Raw genomic sequence first — 25730 nt, 5'->3', positions numbered from 1 at the left:
TTTAAACCTGATCCTAACAGGGGCCCCTAAAATGCGTTTGGCCCAGGGCCCCCAAAATCCTTAAGATGTCCCTGAAACCAAGTGGTTCAGGGCGACGCCTTTAATCCCCCTGTGACTAAACATGTGAACGCGTGAAATGCAATTAAAAACAATTAAAAGGTGCAAATCCTCACGTGTTGTTCATGATCTTGTATTTGCCACATCGGTTTGAAATATAAAAACACCAAATCAATCATACATTTGTTCGAAACAACTAAATCAATGCAGGTTTTCCCGTTTTTTTTTTGCAGGTGAGTGAGCCGTCTCTGGTGCTCGTCCTGGACTGCTCTGCGGAGACCATGACCCGACGTCTGCTTAAGAGAAGCAAGGCAAGTCAGGACGTTTCAGAGAGCACGGAAAGTATCACAACGCGAGTTGCTACTTACTTCCAAGTCACTGAACCCGTCATCGCGTATTATGAATCGAAGGCATTGCTGTGCAAGGTAAATAATTCATATTGTGTTTTGGCGGAAGAGCCATCTGCCTCGGCTTGTGGGGAATATTTTACTTCAGAGAACGAGCATACCGGTGATCTGTTTAACGCAGTACTTTGGTAAAGAAACACAGACATGGGCCCAGATGTATAATTTTTTGGTACAACGATGCGCAGCAACGGAATCTGATGCTCTGCGCTTGTATGGCAGAGAAAGCATAACTTTCATATTTATTAGATGTGGCCGTGTTGTCATCCTCTGCTGTGGCGCACTAAAAAGGATACCTTGCTCGACGAGCAGTCTCAGGCCAGGTCAAGAGGTGGGTGTGCGTTGTCTAGCAGAGGTTTTGTGGAAACATAACATTCAAGTGCAATGTATGCCTAAGCAAACCTTGAGGTATCACATATATTGAAAGTGTGCTGTGACTGCAGCACACACATGCAACGTGTAGGTTGTTTGGCAAAATTAAAGCATTTCTCCTTGATAATGCCTGCTTCAAGGAGGCATTGTTCTTTTAATACAAAGCCTGCTCAGCCTATCTTAGTATATCGGGCTTCACTTCAAATTCTATGGGTGTTCGTGCTGTTCTGTCCAGGTGACACCCTAGCAATGCCCCTTTGATACAAAATGGCACAAAGCAGTGCAATGCACTAACTTTTCTGAGAAAAAGGCATATTTTCAGTGGAAAGGCTAGTATGTTAGCACTTCACCAACCCCTTGCAGGTCCCAGGTATTCAGTGGCAGACGGCAAGCATCCGGAGTGCCGGAGTGGCGGGGCAAGGGGAGGGGCATAAGGGGATCTACATTTCTTTTTTAAAACGTACCTTACTGCCGCGTCTCTCCTCCTTGTAGCCCGCTACACTGCCGGAAAAGGAAGCCCATCCAGGCTCCACGTAGGCCAATCACAACGCTGCAATGCAGGCTTGTGATTGGTCTAAGCGCTGTGATTCATTGCTCAGCCAGGGAATGAGAGCCTGGGCAGGTTCTTCACCCAGGCTATATTGCAGTCTGGGTGGAGAATATGCAAAGTGTGTATGAATGTTTGGCCGGCACAAGACAAGTGTGCTTACCACTCTTCCTTATGTCAGAGCAGCTCCGCCCCGCAAAGCTACTGCAGCAGGACAAAATAAAATGATGACAACCTAAAGTTATTATCATTTTATTTTTCCTTTATTTTACTGCTGCAAAGCAGAGGGTCGACGCTCCTTTACCTTAGAGGAGGAGCCCCCACTAAAGGTATTCCTCGCTCCACAGAATAGTGCAACGCCATCACCTTTTTCTACAGTGAAAAAAACAGAAGACCTGACAGCACATTGACAACAACAACCCTGCATCATCTCATTGGCCCGCCCCTTCTTGTGAAATCATGCAGTGGTCTTTTGCAGAATTCACTGACATCCTTGATTCCCTCAAAGCGTACCCTTGTCCTTTGTACAAGCTCTCTTTAGGCAAGCTCTATCATGCTTGTTTCATGTTTCTCTGACATAATGTTTTTATGGATGAACATAGCTCAATTAGTGACGAACCATATGAGTATATGTTGCAAGTTTTGCTATGTTCATTCCCTTAAATTTTAATGTATGAGAATCTTAGACTTTGTGGTTGGAGCATAATTAGTTGGTTTTGATATTGAAGCTGTATTTGTCATTCTTAAATTCATAATTAAGCATCCACGTAGTGAAATATCGGGTTTCAATAATAAGTCCAGAGGGTTTTATTGAACCCTATCCCCTGTGCCTATGTAAAATGGGTCACTTTCCAAATTTCTTATTAATTCAGTTTATTCCAAGTAAAAATGTATTCATCTGGATAGTCATGTGTCAGGGATTTATAAAACACATGCATGTATCAACACCATTATTTTGATAGTTTTAAGTCATATACTGCTTTTTCCTTGTGCTGTCAATAAGAATAAAGATCTTTTGATACAAAGGTTTAACCACAATTGACTTCTCTGCTATTAACATGCCTTTTCCAGACACATTGAAAGTTTTGTCTTCAGTACACAAATCTTCAGTTGACCACCCTAGACAGTTTAGGACATTAGGCACTATACAAATGTAGATAGTTGGATAACTCCAACTAATGTTCTCCCTTATTATCATTCATGCACTTATAGTTTGCACTAGAACTCACACTAATCCCCAAGGCTTTTACCCATCTATTGCCAAAATTGTTAGTTACCTGGATAACCAAGATCTAAGTTTGAGTATTTGTTCTTTAAAGTTACAAAACTCTGCCAGTACCATTTAGTGTTTAGCATTTCTATTAATTTAAGAAAGCATATGCTCAATATCCTTTATGGAGTCATGGACCTCTGTCATGACACACCCACGGGGAATGGAGATCATGGAACTAAATCACTGGAAAGATGTATTTTACAGTGCATGCACTTCATTCAGTTTTCAGATCCATGGTAGCAAGGGTTGTACTGCCGAATATTGACCCCCAGAATAAAATGGGCAGAATATTGAGGGACAAAATATCGAAAGATAAGTGCATACAGGGAAGTATAGATTTATTTGAAGATATATGTACCACATAGGCACATATATGTGGAGTTAGGTATAGAAAATCTACACTTACCTACCTGTCAACATTTTATTTCAATATTTTGTCCTCAATATTGTGTCCCTTTAATATTCTGGAGTAGACTTTCAGGGTGCACACCGGTAGCAAGGAGTCATCACATTAAGCCTATGGAAAATAAGGGTGTGGCTCGAAGCCGATGGAGAAGAGATGTACCCAAGTGTGGCTCCCACCAAGGCCACTCCACATTTCACTGCATCCTTAGCCTAGCTGCCACCCAGATTCATCCAACATTAAATCCAGAGGTGGGAGTAGCAAGTGGCATGCAATGAAACCGAAAATGCGGTAGCCAAGCTGATTAACAGATGAAGAAAGACTATTGTGAAGGACTGGACTGCTAACCAAAGTGGCAACGAGAAGCTCATAAACAGGAACACACTGATCCAGTTGGGCCCTGAAATGACCTTCTTGGACCCAAGGGGATTTCTTTCTGGCCCTGGCTGTAGGGCATCTAATAACAGCAATGGCAGACAAATGTCTGTGTTCAGGGGGCCAGTGCGAAGCCTCATTGCAGTGCGACCTTCTATATTGAATACCCTTAGGCAGGCGAGACCGTGGCATGCTGAATTTTTATGTTAATCCCGACGGTAGGGTCATAGGCAAAATCTGCCCAGGAGATGCTGCATCGAAAATCACCAAAGCAGCGAGGGGCATTATCGCATGCCTGCCCGGAAATTCGAGGTTAGCAGGCCCTGGAGACCGGGGTGCCAAAAACCTCAGGGTACATTGAGGGGCTTGCAGTCAGCGATACATGATCCCTTCCCTCTACCAGATGAACAAGCAGACTGGAGGGTGGTGGAAATAGAGACAACACTGGAGGGCATACAGAGAGCACAGAGCATATCTACAGTGGACAACATTGGGCACCTGGTGAGTCAGACTGAGTTGCTAACACATATGGCGACTGGTGGCAATGAATATATGAGGGTATCTGTGTTAGGTCCCTGCTGAAGACCAGCACCACAACACACATTAGTTAATATATACTGGACGATGGTAGGAAACCTGGCCTGCGATGTTCAACCTTATACCCATGAGGATGGAGTGAAGCAGAGAGGCTGCTTGGACTGTGGGACAATGCAAGACGTCTAATTCAATGTGTTTTATAAAAGTCTCCTTGATTGGCCTTTTTTTATTTAACTAAATTCTCCTTAGTTCTTGATGTGGTCATTTAAAAAAAAATCCAAATTTGTTACCTCACCTTTTTTTGCTTGCTTGCATTGGAGATGGAGCAAGTCAACATGGATAACCTTATCAAGCAGAGCTGCAGAGGCTTTGCAAAGATAGGTGGCTGAATGTGGGAAATAAGGTCACAAAAGTGGATTTCCAAGTAGCCCCCACAGCCATTGAGGAGATCAAAAAGATGCAGTCCACCCCAGAGGAACAGGAAGAAGATGAGCCTCAGGAGGAAGAGGTGGACTTAAAGGAGGAGAATTAGGACCTGGCCACAGGTCCTGAGTTGCAGCAACCTGACGAGAAGGAAAAATCATTCATTCAAAAATCTTTATTTCGATCTATGCGATCATAAAAGATATACAAACAAACAACATCACAATATTTTAAAAGTGAAGCGACACTTAATCAGGTTAAAACCATAACATGTAAAAAATAAATTTTTAAAACACATTCATTCCCAATATTACAGATTAGTTCATAGATGTATTAAGAAGAATTTTATCACGACACAGTGCAGTCTCTTAAAAGTCTTGCGCGTACTCTCCACATAGCTGCTAGAAATTTAGCCATTACAAATACTGTCGGAGGTGAAAGATCAGTTTTAAGGACTCTATAGGCTGGGACATAATTTCGAAAGCCCATGTTCCTTAGATGTGGTTTTAGCCAAGATTTCCTGATGTTGGAGTAGGCTTTGCAGAAAAGAACTACATGAACGTCGTTTTCCAGTTTATAATTACAAGCAGGACATTTAGGTGATGCCTGCTTTTCATCCCAATTTTTTGTGAGCGCCCTCAGCGGTAGAGAGCCATATCTCCACTGCAAATAAATTTTCCTGACATGTACAGGGGACATTGCATCAAGGACATATTCAAAACTGTAGATGTCCTTTGTTTTGATGAATGTATCAGTTAGCGAACCCTCTCGAGTTGAGGTAATAGTTCTCTGAAGCATAAAACCATAAAAGAGTTTGGAGAGTGCTTTCCTGGGAAGCCTTAGCGATGTTACTTGTGGATCATTCCATAGCTCTGGGACTCCAAGAGTCAAACACATATCTCTAATATACTTGAGCCATTGAATTTTAGATACAGAAATCGATCTAAGAAGCTCTTGCAACTCAGTTCTATAGTGGCTCAAATCTTGGCTGCTCCACAGACGTCTCCAGTAGGTCAATGGTTTGAGGCTCACTTCTTCACTGATTGGGCGTATGGCCAAGTCCATTCTCAGCGGAAGTAGTGGTGTACTTAGTGGAAGAGCCGTCAGCTGCCTAATAAAATTATTCTCCGCAACTTGAATGGAATGCAGGGGTGTGTGGCCCCAGAGTTCAGCCCCGTATATAATGCCACCCCGCGCTTGGGCCCTATAGATTTGTATTGCAGGGGCCAGTGGGCGAAAGGGGGATTTGTTAGCGATTCTAGTGATAGCACCCGCCCTCTGGATTAGTTTAGTGGTTGCTTTTGTTTTATGCGGCAACCAAGTTAAATTGTGGTTAAGTGTTATGCCCAGATACTCAATCACATTAACTCGCTCCAGAGGTGTATGCCCTAAACGTGGGTTTGGGCAATTTTTATGTTTGCGGCTTAGAATCATGAATTTCGTTTTTGTTGGGTTTATTTCTAAGCCCCTTTTATTACAGAAATCCAAAAATCCATCCAAGATCCTTTGCAGGCCCATTGGCGTTTTGGACAACAGCAGGGTGTCATCTGCAAACATAATCGCAGGCACCCTGCTGTTGTTCAATAGTGGCGCGTCGATGTTGGCGATTTTGCAGAGATGCTCTATCACCCCATTTGTAAACAGGCAGAACAGGGTCGGCGCCAACACACACCACTGTCTTACGCCACGTTGAACAGGAAACCTATCTGTAAGCCTCCCTCCCTTACCGTACCTCACCCGCGCATAGTTGTTGGTGTGGAGCCTAACGAGAATCTGCAAGATATCCTCCGGGACGCCCATGTCCTCCAACACCGCCCACAACCTGGTCCGAGGAACCAGGTCGAAGGCGGCGCGGAGATCCACGAAAACTGCATACAGTGACCCTCCTTCAATGTAAGCAGTTTTCCAGAATATAATGTTTAGTCTCAATATTTGGTCTACTGTAGAGACACCCTTCCTAAAGCCTGCCTGAAGAGGGCTCAAGATCTCATTCTGTTCCATCCAGCATTGGAGTCTGTCCAGAATCAGCCTTCCGAATAGTTTTTGGCTGACATCAATGAGGCTGATTGGCCGATAGTTGGCGGGGAGCAGAGGCGAGCCCTTTTTATATATCGGTACCACCTCTGCTCCCAGCCAAGTATCCGGTAGCCTCATGCCCTCCAAGACTGCATTAAACAAGACCATCAAATATGGGGCCCAGATCCCAGGTTCCTGCCTAAAGAGATCGCCAGGGATCCCATCTAATCCCGGGGCTTTTCCTGATGACAAGCCCGCTATGGCCATCTCGACATCTTTCAAGGTGAAGGGGAGTGAATTACGTGTATTGGAAGAGCTAGCTTCGAGTTGTTGTGGCTCCTCTGCCTCGGGGGCGTATAGCCCCTGATAGTGATCTTGCCAGGCATTGGCTGCAATGTTTGGTTCACTTGCAGACGGAAGGTCTGCGCAGCCATGATTAATGATTCTCCAGAATCTACGAGAATCCCTACTAGCTAGAGACTCAGCCAAGTTCTCCCAGTGGTGTATGTCCCACTCCAATCTTGCGTTGTCCAAGAGTGACTTATAGGCACGTCTTTTAGATTGGATCTGCGCTGGACTACCTCCCTCTTTTATGGTCTTAATGAGGTCTCGTTTTGCTAGACGGCATGAACGATTGTACCAGGAGTTATTAAACTGCCCTTGTGTTTTCGGGCGTACCTTGGTAAAGAAAGCTAGTTCAAGCTTCTGGGTCAGATGGAGATGATTCTGGACTAAGACCTCGTTTCTTTCCCTATTGGACGGTAGACCCCCTAGTTCAAAAGCCTCCTCAAGAAAAGGGATGATCCCAGCGTAAAGAGAGGTGAGCCTATCTTCGCTGGAGGCGATAGTGTCCCATTTTATCCGCCTCCTGTTGTTCTCTAGAAGGAGTCCCCCTATCGATTTCTCCTCGCCAAGTGCTTTCTCGCAAGGGATCATATACTCTAGCTCCAGGGTATTATGGTCGCTATCCTGTCTTGTTGCTATTTTAAAAACAACCACCCATTTCCATGATTTTAACTGTACAAGGAAGTAGTCGGTCCTAGATTCCCTCCCTTGTCTATTAAAAGTACATTGAGAGGGGATGTCGGACCGAGTGCGACCGTTGCAAGCCCTCAGCCCATGTGTCAGATTGAGGGTGTTAATCTGCACAGCCAATGTTGTCCATGCTCTGGGTGGAGGTGCTTCCGTCCGAGGAACCTGCCAACTCGAATCCTCCTCAAGGGAGGGTCCATCGAGAAGACCTGGTAGAGGCTCGAAATGAGAATTGAAATCACCCCCAATTAAATAGGACAAATTCTCTGGGATAGTTTCCAAAATACCAGAAAGGAGCTCTATAGTTTTAGAGGTGGAGCCATTTTTGACAGGCCTTGAATAGATATTGATGACCATCAGCTTCAATTTGCCTGGCCATTCAAGGACCACAGCCAGTATATCTGGAGAGTCTACTGGGTATCTTGAGGCTCGGCATCCTATATCCGAAGCCACCCAGGTTTCTAAGCCTCCAGATGGTCTACCTTTCCCGCCCCATACTGCCGGAATTGAGAATATGTGGAAGCCCCGACGATGGGACTCCTCCCTTGACCAAGTTTCTTGGAAGAGGCAGACACTTTTTGATTGGATTAATTCCACCCATTCATCTGTGTCAACTTTATTTGCCAAACCTGCAACATTCCATGAAAGAATGTTCATGGAATGCGACAATTTTTGGGTGGGTAGATACGTTGACATAGAGATTGTATTTCCAGGGGAGAGAGGTCTAGCTGTTTCCCTCTCATCTGCCCGCAGGGGCTCTCTAGTGGTGTCCAATTGATGTGGAACTTCACAGTTTTCTATTGCTATTGCTCTAGAAGTGCCCATCTTCCGTTTACCGCCTGAGATGGGCTGCCTCTGAGGGTTAATTCCTTCATCATATTTTCGGGGTGTGGTGGCCAGCTGTCAATCGACCAAATCGAGGCAATCGTAATGATTGTACAGCGGCAGAGGTGGTGGGTGATAATCTCCTTGGGACCATGAGACATCTCTTGCAAATCCACCCCCTCCCATCCTCCTTCTTGGGACAGTTTCCCATCCATAGGAGTCACTAAATATGTTTGGGCGGAAAGGGGGTATCTGTGGTTGAATAAGGGGGGTCCTCCTTCTTTCTTGGTTGCCCTGCCAGTTCCCCCTAAAGTTCTGGTGGTTTCCTCTACTAGGCGGTTTAGCCATACGATCATTGGACGGATAGAAGAAGGATAGGGGAACAGGCTGGATGTTACTGCCTTCGTCTTCCAATGATGGGTTGCAGACAAAGGCGGCTGTTCCTGGGTCACCAAAGCTGACCAGTAGGCAATCTCCGCTGATTGTTTTTGGACTCTTGCCTACCCAAGAGACCCGTCTGACCATGCGAATATCGCTGGTCATGCCTCGAGGGAGTGGTCTATGCGTTGACAGCCAATTGATGACCTTGTTTTTCAAAGATTCTTCCGTTTCGTACGAATCTGCTTTTAATTCTGGTGCCCCAACTAGGATGAGAAGGAAGACTACTAGTTTACATGAGTGGAGTCCCCTACCAGGGCAGGGAACAGTGTGTCTTCCCACAACCTGTCCCCTGAGGAATTGGCAAACGGGAAAGTAGAAACGGAGTTCAGGCTGCAGATGGGCAAACTAAAGATGGAAGAGAGAAGGACCAAGTCAGAGAGAGCCCTGGAGAAAAAACAGCTGGCCATGGAGGAAAGGAGAGTAACTTGTGAAATGAGTCTGAAGGAGCTGGACCTCAAAGCTAAGCAAGCAGCAGAATTCGGCAGAAATGGTGGCAGCAATCCAGTGTCTCATAAAGAGGTGAGGGTCTGCATACCCCAAGATCTGGTGCTCAGGTTTGTGGTGGGGGATGATATCGACTAATGCTTTTCTGCTTATGAGTTAACCCTCGGAATCAGCGGGCCCTGAGGAGGATCATGGGCAAGTCTATGGAAAGACATGCCTACAGTGGGGAAGAACACCTTTTTAAACTAGAGGTGGGGGATCAGATGAGGTATGCTCCCATGAAGGCCATTCTGCTAATCTGCTCACTATGTTTGGGCTCATCCCAGAGAAATACTCTTTTTTTATGTTGAGTGTAGATAGCAGACAGAGTAGACATGTTAAACATGGAATAACACACATTCATAATACCCAAATTCATATTTCAGTAGATAATAAATAGATTTACATATAATATAACCAGCATTCTAAAAAAAACTGAAATAACTTCCCAAATATCCAAATTCCTATTCCGGTGGATAATAAATGGATTCACATACAATATAGCGAGCATTCTAGCAAGCCAGACACACAGAGAAATACTTAATAAGGTTCAGGCTTAGCCAGAATTTGCCATACCAGTCTTGGGTGGAATTTTTATACTACTCCGGTAAGGCACTAAGTGGTTTGGTAAGGGACATTAAGGTAAATGATTTCAGTGGGCTGTGTGACATGATTTTGAGAGAGCTCATGCTTAGTACTTGATTTACAGAGTTGCACTAAGACCTAATTTACAGCAAGTTCCCTTCTCCTAGGGAGCTTGCTCGGGAGGCGCACCTCTGATTCAGCACTGGTGGCGCTTTTTCCTGGAAGTCCGAACTAAACCTTGGCAGGATCCCTACCTGGCAGCCGCTTTCCCGCTGTGCCCCCGACGCCCGCTGCTGCACCGTTACGACCCCTGGTGCGGCCGCTGTGTGGTGTACAGGCTCAGTGGGACTTCAATCCCCATAATTCCAAGCGTCCGGAAGCCACGAAAGGACGGAAACGCGCTAGGAGGCGCATAAATCCAGGACGCATCCCCGCCTCGCGGGATGCCGGGCGAACCCGAGCAAAGGGCGGGCCAACAGGGGCCGCCCGAGGTTGGGCTGGGCCACCCCCTTTTGAATTTCTAGTTAGTGGTTTGCAAATATTGCTTTATTTTAATTATTATATAGTTATCTATCGTATTATCTTTATTCTTTTATTAATGATGCAATCAGTGTTATATATATTTATTTAGTGTGATAATATAGTGCATATTCTTTTTGTCCTATTCTTTTAAACACATTAGATTCATTGTGTAGCAAACATGGTGAAAAACACAAAAGAAAAAGCAACTGTTAATCCCCCCTTACCCACCCTGACAGCAATAGATCGAATGTTACAGCAGACGATAGGGGTGGTCGCCTCTGCTATTGAAAGCACAGAAAGACGTCTTTCTCTGCCATCCGGTTTTCTTCCCCCTTTAGCTAATACAAACATGACAATGCTTACTACCAATTCCCAGGATTCCTTATTAGCCCCTTCATTTGCAGCTTTGCCTAAAAGAAACAGTATAACCCCAATAAATGGGAGGTCTTGTAGGGATCCTACGATTGAACCAAATCAAGGCCCCCAACTGTAAGGTCATCCGTGTCTCCCTCTTTATCCTTTAGCAATCAGATTAGCGATCCTACTCCTCTAAATGAGGATGCCTCAGACAAAGAGGGTCAAGATACTTTACGGAGTCCAATTTCTACTTTGAATATTAGTGATAGCCCCTGTATAAGAACTAGAGGGCAGAAGGCTAGATTTAAACAAAAAATACTGTCAGAGAAAGGCAATCTAGCAAATTAAATAAAAACAGTAAAAGGAACACTAAATTTAAACAAAATAAAGTTACGGAAAACTTAAATGGGAGCATAGGGAGTGAGAGGAATGATTACCTAGAGACTATCCCTCTCCAAGCTATTAATAGGGACCAAAACGATGATTCGTTTTGGGAGAGAATGGAAACTCTCTTAATGACCTTCTTAGAACCTATTACCCTAAAAGTAAAAAATATAGAACTAAGGTTAACTAACATCGAGGGTAAGCTTGATAAGCAGTCGACCTTAAGTGAGGTTAAGTCTTTACCTCACACTAGTGCATCATGCTCTAAAACTGGCTCATTCGCTTTTGCTAAAGTGGCAGCTCCAGCTAAAACATCAGCTCCAACCAAAGCACCAGCTAAATCTAAACATCTGAATCCAAAGTTTACTGATCAAATTGGCACAAGAGGAGACACTGTAACCCACGATAAGGGGTCTACTGATCCACTTCCGGTAGCCCCGTATGTGTCCTTGTTTGTACCACCTCTACAAAATAGAACATCAGAGCCTCAATCCGAGGAAGGAGAAACACCGAATCTCTTTAATTTAAATCTCCCACCAGAAGCTACACCTTATACTGTGGTTTTAGTAAATGTACCTCCAATTCCTCCTAATATCACTGAAAATTGGTCAAGCCTGAGAAATAAAGCTCTTTATTTCTTGTCATCTAGGGTAGGACTTAAAAATCATCTTTTTTCAGAGTTCAAAATGGTTAGACGAGCTAGATGGGTGGGCACGTCGACTAAAACGTTGAGGGGTGATTGTGTAGTTCTATCATTTCGGTCCCCCCACTTGGTTCATAGAATATTGTAGAGAGTAGCCATGGGGACTTATGACTCCCATCTTGTTAACATTCTTCCCCTTGGTTACTTTTATTCCCCTCCTCCACCAATTAGACGTATACCCCCCGTCCGTTATCCGACCATGAACTCGGAACAACCGTGGGCTAGAAGATATGGAATTCCTACATTTAACTACTATGATACTCTTAGTGGTCTGGAAAATATCGACTGACTGCGGTCGATCACTACTATCCCCACTGTACCAGGTTTAAATGAAGTTTTCCATCTTGATTCCTGCACGAAGGAATATGTTGATGAACCCGGGGAGAAAATTCCACCAGTAGTGCTAACCATGTGTGATGTTGTGGAGTTCGGGGGGGGGTGTTTTGACAGCAGAAGATGACCCAGTGCGGGGGGGTGACCAGCTGGCTCCATTCCTACACACCAACTCTACCTCGATGTCCCCTGCAGTCTTGTCTACCCCCTAAAAAGTCCATTGGTGCCTAAAATATCTTCCTGGAATATAGCTGGCATCAGGTCCAAAGTTGAAAATCCTATTTGGACGGACTTTGTTCAATTTCAGGACCTGCTCTGCTTTCAAGAAACATGGAGTCTTGACCCAGTGCACTTGATTGGCTACAGAACTTTTTGTACTTCAGCTGTAGCCATTCCTCATGGGAGACCGAAGGGCGGTCTGAGCGTCTACTTATCAAACAAATTAGTGCTTGAGAAAATCACGGAACCTGTCAAGGATATTTATTTCCGAATTCTGGTTCTCCGCCAGGCCTGTGACATCCCAATTGTTATTGTTAATATATGTAATAATATTCCTTGTGATGATGTTACAAATGTTTTAAGTAAATTGACTAAAGCCCTGCTTGTACAGGGAAAACATTTTAAGCACAAACTGATGGTGATTATGTTGGGGGATTTCAATTGTAATTTGTGCGAACTAACCAAGGATAATAGGTGCGGTATAGCACGAGACGATGGTGAGGGACGTTTCCACTTTAAACATAATCTCTTAGGGGAACAATTTAACATCTTGCTAGCGAATTTCGATCTAGGATTTGCAAATTAAATGTGTATCTCTACCCCTACAGTAGCCTCAACATTTAATGGTAGAGGTTGCTCTACAACTATAGACTATATCACTATTTCTAATAACTGTAGGAACAGAATACATTCATATACTGTTCACGATATAGCATTGAGCGACCATTTCCCGCTTTGTGTGTCTATCCTGCTGCCTACTGCATCATTATTGTTTAATGATGGGGATAGTAACAGCTTAGACGCTGACTTAGCAATTGGTAAAATTAATGGTTACACTCTTAAATGGGCTATGATAGATGAGGCAGAGATAATTAAAACAGTGGTTGAAAAATGTTTTTCAGAAATAATTTTATGTCTAGAGATAGACTCACCACCTGAAACTTGTCTTGCATCCTTTTCTGTTATATCAAATGAAATTAAAAACTCCCTCACTAGGCAATTCAAGAACCAGAAGAAGGAGGGAGGCTGGTTTGACTCCAGATGCACTAGGGCTTATGCAGCCCTAAAAAAGGCGCTGCATAATAAGCCAAAATCTGCGGCGGAAATCCGCAGATTTAGAAAAGACTATAAAATGGCAATTAAAAATAGGAAAAATACCCTGAGGTCTGAAGCTTGGGAGGCTCTTCATTCAGCCTCCAAAACAAATGACAATGCGAGCTTCTGGAAGATAGTGAGAACCCCCTTTCTTGGTGAGGAGGTCGGGCCAAAAATAGACATAGCAATACCTGAAACAGACTGGGTCAGACACTTCTCGAAAGTATATGAGGGAGAAGAACATGAAGGTGTAGAACAAATGGGGTCTTTGATCCCTCCTCTTGACTATGCTCCGAGTAGTGATCTGTCTTTTACTCTTGAGGAGGTCGAAAAGGCCCTGTGTAGAAGCAAGGGCGCTAAGGCACCTGGCCCAGACGGGATTCCCATAGATATATTTAAAAGCATTCCATCTCTGTGGGCGCCCCTTCTGGTCCAGGTGCTTAATGCTAGTTGTGTTGCTGATTTTCTCCCCACTTGGGTGGAATCTGTCATTGTCCCGATCTACAAAAATGGAAATAGACAGGATCCAGCCTGTTATAGGCCTATTTCCCTATTAGACTCCTTCACCAAGATAGCGGGTAGAGTTATTCTGGATCGGCTTCTGGAATGGGCGGAGGAAAACTCTGTCCTATCTGATCTTCAGTACGGCTTTCGTTCCGGTCTGGGGACGGTAGAACAGGGTCTGAACTTGATGATGTTGGTCGGGAAATATACGAGGGCAAAACAGGGCAACTTGTTTTTGGCCTTCGTAGATCTCTCGGCCGCCTTTGATTGTGTGGTACACTCTAAACTGTGGTTGACATTAGAAAAACTTGGGGTTGAATCAAACATTATTTATTATCTTAAACGTTTTTATAGCAACGCGTCGGCCCGCGTCCGCTATGGCCGTAAGGGAGAGTGCACAGACAAAATACCAATCAGGATTGGGGTCAGGCAGGGTTGTGTCCTGGCCCCCTTCCTTTTTAACCTGTACATAAATGGATTGGAAGATGTTTTGTGCAAATATAGCCTGAATCCCCCATTTGTAGGTGGCCACCCAATACCAGCACTTTTGTATGCTGACGACGCTGTACTCATGTCACGTACTCAAGTGGGCTTACAGAGGGTGGTTGATAGCTTTTCCCGCTTTATGAATGAGCTGGGCCTGAAAGTCAATACATCAAAGACTTTCACCATGTATTGTGGTAGGCAAACTAAATCTAAGAGGCCAATTTTTATAGCGGGACAGAAGCTCGAATTCGCTAAACATTTCTCTTATCTTGGAATACTTTTTGCCCAAAATGAGATGTGGTCCCAAGCTGTCTCGGCGAAAAAACTCGAGCTCATTAGATCAACCGCTGCTCTTAAAATCTTTTCAAGTAAATTAGGGACTAGACCCCCTGTAGAATTGATTCAAATATATAAAGCCAAATGCGTAGCTGATGCTACCTATGGTAGTGGGGTGTGGGGTTTTGTAAACTCATTACCTGTTCAGGTTGCTGAAAATTCCTTCTTAAAATATATTTTGGCACTCCCCAAAAGCTCCTCCAATTTTAATTGTCACTCCGAATTAGGCCTTTGTTACATCACAGACCTGATTAAAATAGAGCCAGTGCTGTTATGGCACAGACTCTGGACTCAAGAAGCAACACACTTAAACAGAGACGTCCTGATAGGCATTCTGAAATTGGAGGGCGCTACTAAAATACCCTGGGTGAAGTATGTTTTTAATTTCTTAAAAGATATTGGGAGAGAGGAATATTTTCTGAATCCCATGGATATTTCAGAAATCTCACGAAAAGATTTGAAGAAGGCGTGTTTAGCCCTCTTAGATTTCCACCGGACTGCTGCGGATGTCTTAAAACCTTCTGTTCAGTAGCACCAATTGGTTTTAGCAACTTTTAAGATTCAGCCCTATCTAATCTATGTAACTAATAACTACGAGCGTTTTCTACTTTCACGCTTTAGATTTGATATCTTCCACAGATTGGTTAGTTTCCCTACGATCAATAATTGGACGCACAATCTACCTCCTTGCCCCTGCGATAATGTTTCACCTCAGAGTACTATTTATGTATTCCTATTTTGTAAACTGTATGATGAAATTAGGAAAAATGTTTTATTGCCATTCTTAAGAGAACTAGGATTTCGTCATTGCCGTGCGGCGATGATCAGTATCGAAGCTCTAGATAATCATGTATCTGTAGCAACAACAATTTTGTACTTAAGAAATTTGATGATTATTAGGAAACGTATGATTATATAACTGCACTTTAAAACTGTAATTGTTTTTCCTATGAATCTAATGAATTATTGTATTTTTATATGCACATCTTCTTTTTAATATTGTAATCATGTAATTTTTTATCTGTACTTTTATGATTGCACACAACAATCGAATAAAGATATTTTTAATTGAATTGATTCAGCACCAGATTCTCCAAGAATGGAACCTGGGAGTGACCCCAAGAAGGGTGGTTTGAGTTGTCACTAGCAGAGTGAATGGAAGGTCAAAGATGACATAGAAAAGTCCCAAAATACAGTGAGGAGAAAGGTTTCCCATGCTCCTTCTGAGAAACGGAGGAGGTTCTAGTGGGCAGTGGCTCAGGGTACCCCATTGCCAGCCCCGGTGCTTTGATTGTTCTGAATTAGGAGACAAGTAGGGGGATTCTGTCTGTCCTAAACTACCCACTGATGGGCTCTGTAAGGGGGTGGCCATTGTGGTCTTAGGAGGCAGTATTCCCCAGGTGTATTCGCCAGGGATACGGGGTAGAACATGCCCAAGTCGCCCTTCCCTGGAAGGGAGATGGATGAACCCTGAGATTGGAAGCAGTCACTTCCACTAGGTCACAGCTACTGGGATGCCTGTGACAGCTCTGAGAGACACCAGGGCCTGCCAGACCATGGTAGTGAAAAGACTGGTTTCCCCAGAGTAGTACACTGGACCGGTGTATAGAGTAAATCAGGCCCAGGTGCAGGACCTTTTCTTCTCCATGGATCTGATATCCATGGAATGGGGTGGGGAGGCGACCCAGAGTAAGGCCATAATTGGTCCCTAGATGCCCAGTAACTGCTTTCTGAGAAATTAGTTTCCACTGGTGTTAGAGGAGCTGGTAGGGACAGCTGCCCCGGTTGCCGTGAAAACTCAGTTTTCTGGTGGTGCCACTTCTAAACAGAGGGTAAGGAGGCCCAGATGGACGAACAGGGAGTAAAAAGGTTCTTCACTGGAAGTCTGGGTTTCACAGGAACCTATTCAGCTTCAAGGTACAGATCATGGGCTTAAAAGCCAATCTCAGGATGCCATCCTTGGACTGGTGGGAGGGAAAGTGGAAGTAGGGTGCCTAACACCCAGGGCAGAGGCTAAAGCACAGGATAATTAAGAGACTTTTGTGGTTCACACTAACAAAGATTGTGGTTGTTGCTTGAGTGGGGCTTTCACCTACCCTCAGCCATTACCCAATTTCTGATATTAGTGTTCAGTGGTGAGATCCAGTACTTGAGTGTGTGCAGCGCCATTCAGTGATTTTGTGCAAAACTAAAAAGTGACTCCTTTTTAAATTATCCTTTCTTTGGTCCAGGAGTATTCTAAAGAGTGGCTCTAGAGGTCCAATACTTATAGCTAATGCCACCCAGCCTTTATGTGGGTCGACTTCCTGGCCTAACCCCACACATCTGGTCCAAGAAAGTCTTTCCCCTTTCCCTATCAAGGCCCCAAACTGTCTGGTGTTGACCATAGGCAGAGCAGGCCTGGTGTCAGGTTCCTTTGTTTGTGCAGGAGGCAAAGCCCTTTGAAGTGTAAGTGGGGCTGAAACAGCCCCTTCAAAGTCATCCTGCAAACATAGCCCATTCAATCCACACTTAAATCTCCTTTTTGTTACTGTCTCTAAATAATGCACAAACCCCGACAGCAGAGACATTTACAGGCATGTGTCCCAGGACAGTGGCGGAAGGCACAAATGAATGAGACAGGAAAATGCCAACGTTCTAAAAGTGCAAAAAGATAAATTGATGCACAGATTGCGGAACATTGTCATACATTCACCCCAGTACAGAGATCTGAGCCTAAATCCATTGTTTTTTGCTCACCATGCCATTCCAGTTTGGACCCAGCCATATGCAAATCAGTCTCGACCCGGCGCCCAATGGGAACAGTCCAGCCCGAACTACCGGGCCAGGTCCTCCCTGGACTGGAAACAAGCCTCCTAGGACCGGTTTCGGGCTTTCAGCCCTCATCAGCCAGGATAGCTTGACCCCAGTGGCATGTAGAGCACGGGACCCACATCTGGGCATACCCGTCGGGGTGACAAATGAGCCTCGGCCCTGCTCCTTGTGTTTGCTAACATTCTAAAAGGGGCAGTATCATAATCATAACTTAAAATCCCACTTGTACATATGCCCTACTTATCAAATCCAATGCACCCTGGCCTATGAGAATTTAAGGCCTACCTTAGGAGTGATTTATAACTATTAAAAAGGAGGGTGTGGGGCCAGGAAAAAGGTTTACTTTGCCAAGTCAAAATGGCAGTTTAAAACTGCACTACTGCCTGCAGTGGTAAGTTTGAGACTTTTATTAAAAGGCTACTTTATTGGGTAGCACAATTAGTGTTGCTTCCCCCTAGTAGCATTTAATTTACGGACCCTGGATACAAGTACTACCACATACTAGGGACTTGCATGTAAATTAAACAAATGAATCTGGTATATGCCGACTGTACCATGTTTTTGGGAGAGAGCACAAGCACTTTACCACTGGTAAGAAGGGGAAAAATTGCACAGAGGCCTAATTCCCTCAAAAATGGATTCAGCAAAAAAAGACAAAAATGTAGGGGAGACTCTTCAAAAAGGGCCGGTTCCAACAGCCTCAATTAAAAAAAATAGGCTGCAAAAAGCAAGATTGGCTTTATCGGTGTCCACTTTCTGTGCCATATTGTTATACAATTATGGCTGCTAGGGCAACAATACCACAAACTTATATTTTCATAAAATGCTGCAAGGGAGCACCTCGGAGATTATGTGATTTGCCAATGGAAGACCACTGCTGTGATCTTTAGTACTAGCACTTGCTGCAAAGAGACTATAAGCAAGTTACTCATTTAAGACAAACAGGGAACTCAATCCTAGATCCCAGTGTATGTTGATGCTGCTAAGTCCTGAATCAAACTCACATTGAATGTGAGGTCAGTGGCATCAGTATACAGTGGGTGCAACTGGCTTTTGAAACAATTTAAAAAACTGAAAAAGGACTGCAGTAGTCCATCAAGAAAATGAACATACACTTCATGCAGTAGTGGTGTAGCTAAATTTGAAAACATACTGTCCTGTAGATAAAACTCCCTCTAAAAAATATTGGGTTGAGGGCCAAGAAAGAGTCGGACACCTGCCACCTTCTAGCACCCTAGTCCCAATTTGGGAAAAGGGTGTGTAGGTAGTTCCTTCTTGACTCAATCAATCAGTATTTATAAAGGGTATCCAGGTGCTTTTCGGCCCGGAGACTTATTTGAACTGCCAGATCCTGAAGGCCATTCAGAATTCCAGAAGTGAGGTGATGGTTCGGAGGTTTGTGGGGAGGCTGTCCCAGGTCTTTGCCGAGATGTTGGAGAAGGTGCGACCTCCACTTCTGCTTTGGTAGATGTAGGGATTATGGGCAAGTGAAAGGCAGGTGGAGCTTAGACTTCTCGATGGTTGGTGAAAGTTCAGGCGACTGTTAATGGAGACGGGTCCTTGGTTGTGTAGAGCCTTGTGTGGGTGGGTCAGCAACTTGAATTGCATCTGTTCTGTATGGGTAGCCGCTGGAGTTGGGGTGTGATGACTCACTCTGCATGGCCCACAGTTGTGTGCAAGAAATAGGTGAACTGATTACTTGGGACTGACTACTGTACCCTCTTTCTAACTTCAAACAGGGCACAGGTGTGGGTGTTTGCAGACACCCACTCCTTAGTTCTGTTCATGGTTGGAAACATGGCACAAGAGCCAATGTCACCTAACACGCTCCTCCCTGACCCAAATACTACATGGGCAATCGAGGACCTGGTCAGCTGGCACCCAGCCCGCACCCCATTTCCAGTTGAGAACAGGCCCCAGGGGTGTGTGTTAGCTTACTTTTCCTCCTTGGTCTGCACCATTGTGTGGGCCCAAGACGAGTGGCTCCTGCACCATGCTCCTGACAGGGAAATAGAGCTCAGGAGAAGGTGGCAGCTCAAGCACTGTTTGTATATTTAACCCCCCCCCCTCACCAGTTATCACTCCTCACCTTTACCCAAGGTAAGGGGGGCCTAGTGCTATCTACTTCCCTTTATTTTGGGCAAACAGAATGTGGAAATTGTAAAGCAATTGGGAAGTCTGGATTATGAGTCAGCAGACCTAGAGGAAAATGGTATGATGGAAATGCTTTTTTGAGAAGGAGCAGTCTCCAGTATTCAAGTAGTGTTGTTGCTGTGCGGAGAAGAGTCTCGGAGCTTGTCCAGGTCGAGGCCAGTGAGGCCGGTAGCCATAACAGATCTCTAAGCGGGATGAGAGAGAAGGCCTGTTCAACCTGTACCCATGTGTTGTAATCTCCCTCTTCCCCTTCACCACCCCTTCCCCTCTTTCCCCTTGGTACAGCCCACTCTGTCTCCGGGAGTGCGTGTTAGAATGTTCGGCAGTGAGAGACTGCCGCCAAGCTGGGAGCACCTGTTATACTTATACTTAATAAACTTGATATTTGAACCCTCTACAGTAGTGATCATTACTACATTTCTGGCGACGAGGACGAGGAGCTGAGCCAGGGTCAGTTAGGTGCTTTCCCCCCTGGATATGTGATGCTTGTGCGGACCTTTGAATTGAGAGACTCACCAGTTGACGATTGAAGATCACTGGACAGCAGACATATCGGCAAACCAGGAGGTAATCATCGAGGTGATTCCGGAATGGTGAAGGTGAGCTGGTGCCGTGTGGAAAAGAGGAACGTTCCCTCCTCGTATGAGGTCTGACTGGCGTCGGTGGATTTGGTAACCAGTGTCCCCTGGCGGTATCCCGCGGTGGTGGAAGTAGCGTTCCAGGAAGCAGCGGGAGGTAGAGCCGAGAAAGTGTTGGTGACGCGACTGTGAAAAAGGTGACTGGTATCGGGACACGAATCGGTCACAACTGTGACAGAAGACGCTGAGGAGAAGCGGGTGAGGATGTATACCTGCTGTTAGTGCTGTGGATGAATATAGCCGGACGGGCAGAGCAGCGCGGTTCTGGCACAGTCCTCTTTCGACGTCAGTTGGGCTCTGTCAGTTGCTGTGCTTTCTACCACTACCGCCCTGGTGACAAGTGTGAGGCGGTCTTCAACCAGAAGGGTTACTGATTGGGAGCCAAGGCGGAGCTGAGACGCCGTGTCGACGACAGGAAGTTCCTGTTAATTAATCCTGGAAAAAGAAAGAGGACTTCGAAGCATATTTCCCTTTCTGGTGGCCTGTTGGAGAAAAGTAAGAAAGGAGAAAGTTAACTCGGTTTCCCTGTGGTGCCTCCGGGAAACGGTCACGGAGTGGGGAAGCAAGACTCAAGACTATAACCGAGGGATTCGTCTAAGCAGATGAGGTGAGCTTAAGAATCTGCGTGTTTGACGCTGGTCCGAGGCAGAGCGCTTGGTGATCGTGAGTGGAATGAATGACAGCACGGGGAAGCGGAGATCTCCTACTCACAGTATTATCCGAGGCGAGAGAATTATAACATTATAGTATTCGGGAGTTTTCTTGTATTATTGGGAGGAAGATCATCCGAAGGGGACCCAAGCTGAAGCAGAAGCAGAAGCGTAGGGAGCCTTTAAAACACGGTGAGGAGCGTGATGTGGAACACAGGGTTTTAGGAAACTCAATAGACTGAACAGTGGCAGTGCGCACAGCTGTGCGGGGAGACAACTGAGGAACAAAGAGTGCAGCGAAACCTTTGTCTCCGGGATTGAAATTAAACTGAGGCAGCAACGTGAGCTGTATGAAGTGACGGTGAAGATCAGGGAAAGCAGTCAATCCCTGTTGAAACGCGCGAAAAGGAATTGAGGGTAACACAGTGTGCTGCATTCTTATAGTACTGTACGGCAGCAGTGAACTGAGCTGTGTGGAGGAAAATCAGAGGAACAGAGAGTGTAGCGAGCTTTCGTTCCAGTCATGGAAGATTAACTGTGGCAACACGTTTGGCAGTATAAATTATCTGAGGTGATCAAGAAAGGGACTTAACCCCTGTGGCCACGCGTGAAACGGAACGGTGGTGTAATCCTATGAAACTGTACGGCTGCAGTGAACTGAGCTGGGTGAGGAAAAATCGGAGGAACAGAGGGTGTAGCGAGCTCTCGTTCCAGTCATTGAAGATTAACTGTGGCAGCACGTTTAGCAGTATAAATGAACTCAGGTGATCCAGGAAGGGAGTTAACCCCTGTGGCCACGCGGGAAACGGAACGGAGTCAGCGCCGAGAAGCGGCGTGAGAAGATTGCAAAGGTGCAGGGAGCGCAAGGAACCCCTGTGGCGGAGTCATTACAGATTCGAGGCAGTACGCCTTGGGAGGGACACGTAACCTCTTTGTATCGCGGACGGTGGATTTACTAGGGCCACAAACCTACAAGCGGCGCGAGCAAGGCATATTTAGGGATTTCAGGGAGCTAGGAAGAATAACAGTAGGTGGAGCAGGAAAGTTTCCTTCACATTTAGTACCCCAGTGCCCTCTGCCAGCGCATTATTTTGATTCTGCTAGGGGCGACAGAGAACTCCACAAAGTACACTCGTACCGCCATCTGTCTGGGTGTGGTGGATACCACATCTTCACGTGAATCCCTAGATATAGCGGTGCATTCAACATGGAGTGGGGCCTAAGGTATAATTTTCCGCCTCCAGTGCTGTTTAAGGAGGGGGATGAAACAAACACAACAGAATGGAGTGAATGGAATAAATGCTTTGAGGAGTACATATCAGTCGTCGAGGAAGAGGAAGTATCTCTTATACAGGAGGAAAAGGCTGAAGTATTACTTCACATCTTAGGAACTGAAGGACGGAAAAAGTACCATGAAAAGGGAAAAGTATTCACGAAAGGATCAGTCAGAAATGTGAATGAAGGCATCGGGAGTGCGTGGGATGAATATAAAAAACAAGTCTTGTTGATAAAGGTACAAAGGGAAGGAGTGATCAAGGAAAGAATGGTAAGCCAAGAGAAAGATAATACCAGAGGAATAAACCCGGAGTGTACCACCTTCATAGGTGGAGTAGGGACATATATGATCTCATTTTCAGGATCACGTGATAGTTTGTTAAACAAGAGCAAATGGAAGGGAGAATTAACTAAAAAAAAAAATGGAGATGAATTCAAAGAGGCCAACATTTTCCTAAATATGGACACAGGGGAGGATATCAATGGAATAGGTTACAAAGTAACGGATTTAATGCACAAGAGAAATAATACTTGGAGTACCATATGTATAACAGAAAAAGGATCCACCAGGCCAGGGTGGAAGGATCAAAGGAAATTGGAAATATCAGGTAATGTAAGAAGAAAAGAACACGTGGGTGAGCTGGCACAGATCCAAGGCTCACAGGGAAAAAACAGTGAAGCACGGAAGACCCGTGTGTTGACATTGAAGGATTCGGGTGACATTGATGGAGCTGCAAGTAACAAAGATTATGGAAAAGAAAGTAAGAAACATGAGAGGAAAAACAGTGAAGAAATGAAGAAATTCGAAAGAAAGGGAGAGTGCATAATTACTACAGCTAATGAACAGCAAAGGATAAAATGTAAGAGTAACCAATTCAATCACAAAGGGACGTGGCAAAGAACCACATCGTCTGAGTCCAAGATCAAAATGAGGAAAGAGTATGAAGACAAACATGAACAGGAAAGAGATATAGTTCTCCACAGACAAGGGCGTGAGGAAGCAGTTAATGGGAGAGCGGCCGGCACGGATGCAACTATGGGTGAAGCATGGATCGCTCGCACGTCACCGTCAAAAGGTTCGGTGGTTTTTCAAGAAGCTGCAAGCAATAAAGGACGTGGAAAAGAAGTAGCAAAGGACAAACTAAGGAAAAAACTTGAAATGTACCAAAGTTGGGTGGACGAAAGAGAATTACGTAAGAAATGCGAGAGACAAGGCAGTGGAAGTGAAGTTGTGAAAAACAGAGAATTCGAGAAAAAAGAGCAGCGCATAGTAAATGCAAGAAATGAGCGAAAAAAAGTGAAAAGTAAGAAATACCTCTTTAATCGCAGTGAGACGAGGCAAAGTATCTCACCGGTTGAGTTCAGGACTGAAACAAGAGAAGAGTATGTGAACTATGGTGGGCAGAAAAGAGAAAGAGACTTAAGAGTGTCGGAGGATAAGGATGAGAAGAAAGCTAATTACTTTCAAAGACCTTACAGTGGTAAGATGGAGAGTGAGAGTGGGGAAATGCAGGAATCATTAATAGGTCTTCCACCCAGTGGCCTGTCAGGGAAGAAGGGTCCATTTAATTATAATTGGAGCAAGCAGGAGTGTCATGGCCCAGGATACACTATGGAGTTCTTCCAGGGGAATCAAGGAAGGGAGCAGAAGGTCAGACTGAGGTCAGTAGAGACTGATGCTAGTGATCCGGAGCTGTTTGAAATGGAGTTCGTAAAAGGTATGGACTCTGCTTACGGCCAAGGTAAGGAGGGTAGAAGAGGGACCATACCAGTCATCGAGGACGACATTGAGAGAGAGTCTTATCTTGTCAGAGGGAGCAGGCGGGGTGTATCCGGGCCCCAGTTACTGCCCAAGGTAGAAAACAGCGTTACTGCCTACACACCCTCCCCGATGGATATGGAAAGACTAGTAGAGGAGTGCTCAACTCCAGGCGGGAATAAACTGTAAAGCTTGTTCACACTTAGAGGATCCTAGGGGAAAAAGTTAGGTTGCACTTTTTTTCCCTGCCTTCTACCCTCGCTTTGAGACTTATCCCGCAGTTCTTAGAAATGCGATGGTGGAGTGGCAGAAGTGGACTTCTAAGGATCGGCATATCCGACAACACTTATTGTAGCACTCAGGGTGTTCATTCCTTTGGGAGAAAGGTCAGGACTTATCATGGGTCCTAGTGGACCAAAGGAACCAATGCTCGGGACTACCTTTTGTCAGATCTACTCTGAACTTAACGTGATGAGTTCTATAGTTTACTGTTCAATTGTTCCCTTGATGTAGCCCCAGTTCTCCTTTGCCCTCTCCTTCCTTCTCCTGTCTCCACTCTTCCTCTCCTCCCATCCCCCTTCCCTCTTCCTGTTTTCCCCCCGCCTGGGGCGCCGCATTTCCTTCCTTTCTGTTCTCCTTAGGGGGGAAGGTGTGTTGTAATCTCCCTCTTCCCCTTCACCACCCCTTCCCCTCTTTCCCCTTGGTACAGCCCACTCTGTCTCCGGGAGTGCGTGTTAGAATGTTCGGCAGTGAGAGACTGCCGCCAAGCTGGGAGCACCTGTTATACTTATACTTAATAAACTTGATATTTGAACCCTCTACAGTAGTGATCATTACTACACCATGGTTTTTGGTTGGGGTGATAATTACAATCCAGAGCTGGACGTAGCTGTGCTGCTCAAACATAGGCCACTACATTGGGGAATCGTAGTCCTCCTTCGGCTACAGGTCTTGATATGGAAAAAAAAAATGCTTCTTTTGTGGATTTACCCATCATATGAAGTCCAGAATATTTTGCCTGATTTGTAATAACGATTGTGTGGGTATTGTGACCGGGAGTGCCTACAAAGTGTAGAGCATTCGGGGCATACAATTAATTTTTAGGCTCTTCAGCCTATCTAACTAGGATATCTCTAGTTTGCCCAAGCTTTAGAAAGAGTAGTGAGAAAGACCCATAGGTATCGAATGGCCATCCCATTCCACAAGAAACCACTTTGTTGAAAGGGTACTTATAATTTTTTAAGTGGGTCCACTACCCCCATACCTTGTGACTTGGAGTAGTTGATTTTAAAACTTGAGACTTGTGTGAAGCAATTGAGTTCCAGTTGCATTGATGGCAGGGTACGAGTAGGATTATTCACAAAGGATGTTTTCTGGAAATAAGACAACTTTGTGTTCCTTAGCTCCCTTTCGAAGGCCATGAATTTTGGGGTTGTGTGTAAAATTGGCTATAAGGTCTTCCATTGCTAACGCAAAGACCAGTTGGGAGAGGGGGAACCCTGTCATGTTCCTCTGGTTAGGCGGATGTCAGTGTGTACTCCCCATTGATTTTAAGCTTGTTGGAAGTTAGCTTGGATGATTGTCTGCAATTTTGAGCCCATGCAGCTTTTGCTGAGAAGTTTCAATAGATAGTGCCAGTCTACTCCATCGAATGTTTTCTCTGTGTTGACCAATGGTTAGTTTTGTCTTTTGGCGGTTTCTATTATTGTAACCACCAATCAAGTGTTA

At 45.0% G+C, this 25730-nt stretch overlaps 1 protein-coding gene across 1 annotated transcript in view; it reads left to right on the top strand.

The window, feature by feature from the left end:
- The window catches only part of AK5 (adenylate kinase 5), a 2677990-nt gene that overhangs the window by 2445464 nt on the left and 206796 nt on the right, over positions 1-25730 (top strand). Inside the window, exon 13 of the mRNA XM_078645236.1 lies at positions 291-482. Within this exon, the coding sequence (XP_078501362.1) occupies positions 291-482 (192 nt within the window). The remainder of the gene's footprint in view (positions 1-290; positions 483-25730) is intronic.

The sequence above is a fragment of the Lissotriton helveticus genome, chromosome 1_1 (genome assembly GCF_964261635.1).
Source record: "Lissotriton helveticus chromosome 1_1, aLisHel1.1, whole genome shotgun sequence".
Taxonomy (NCBI): Eukaryota; Metazoa; Chordata; class Amphibia; order Caudata; family Salamandridae; genus Lissotriton; species Lissotriton helveticus.
Note: the sequence above shows the minus strand (reverse complement) of the source record. Positions and strands in the feature narration are given on the sequence as shown.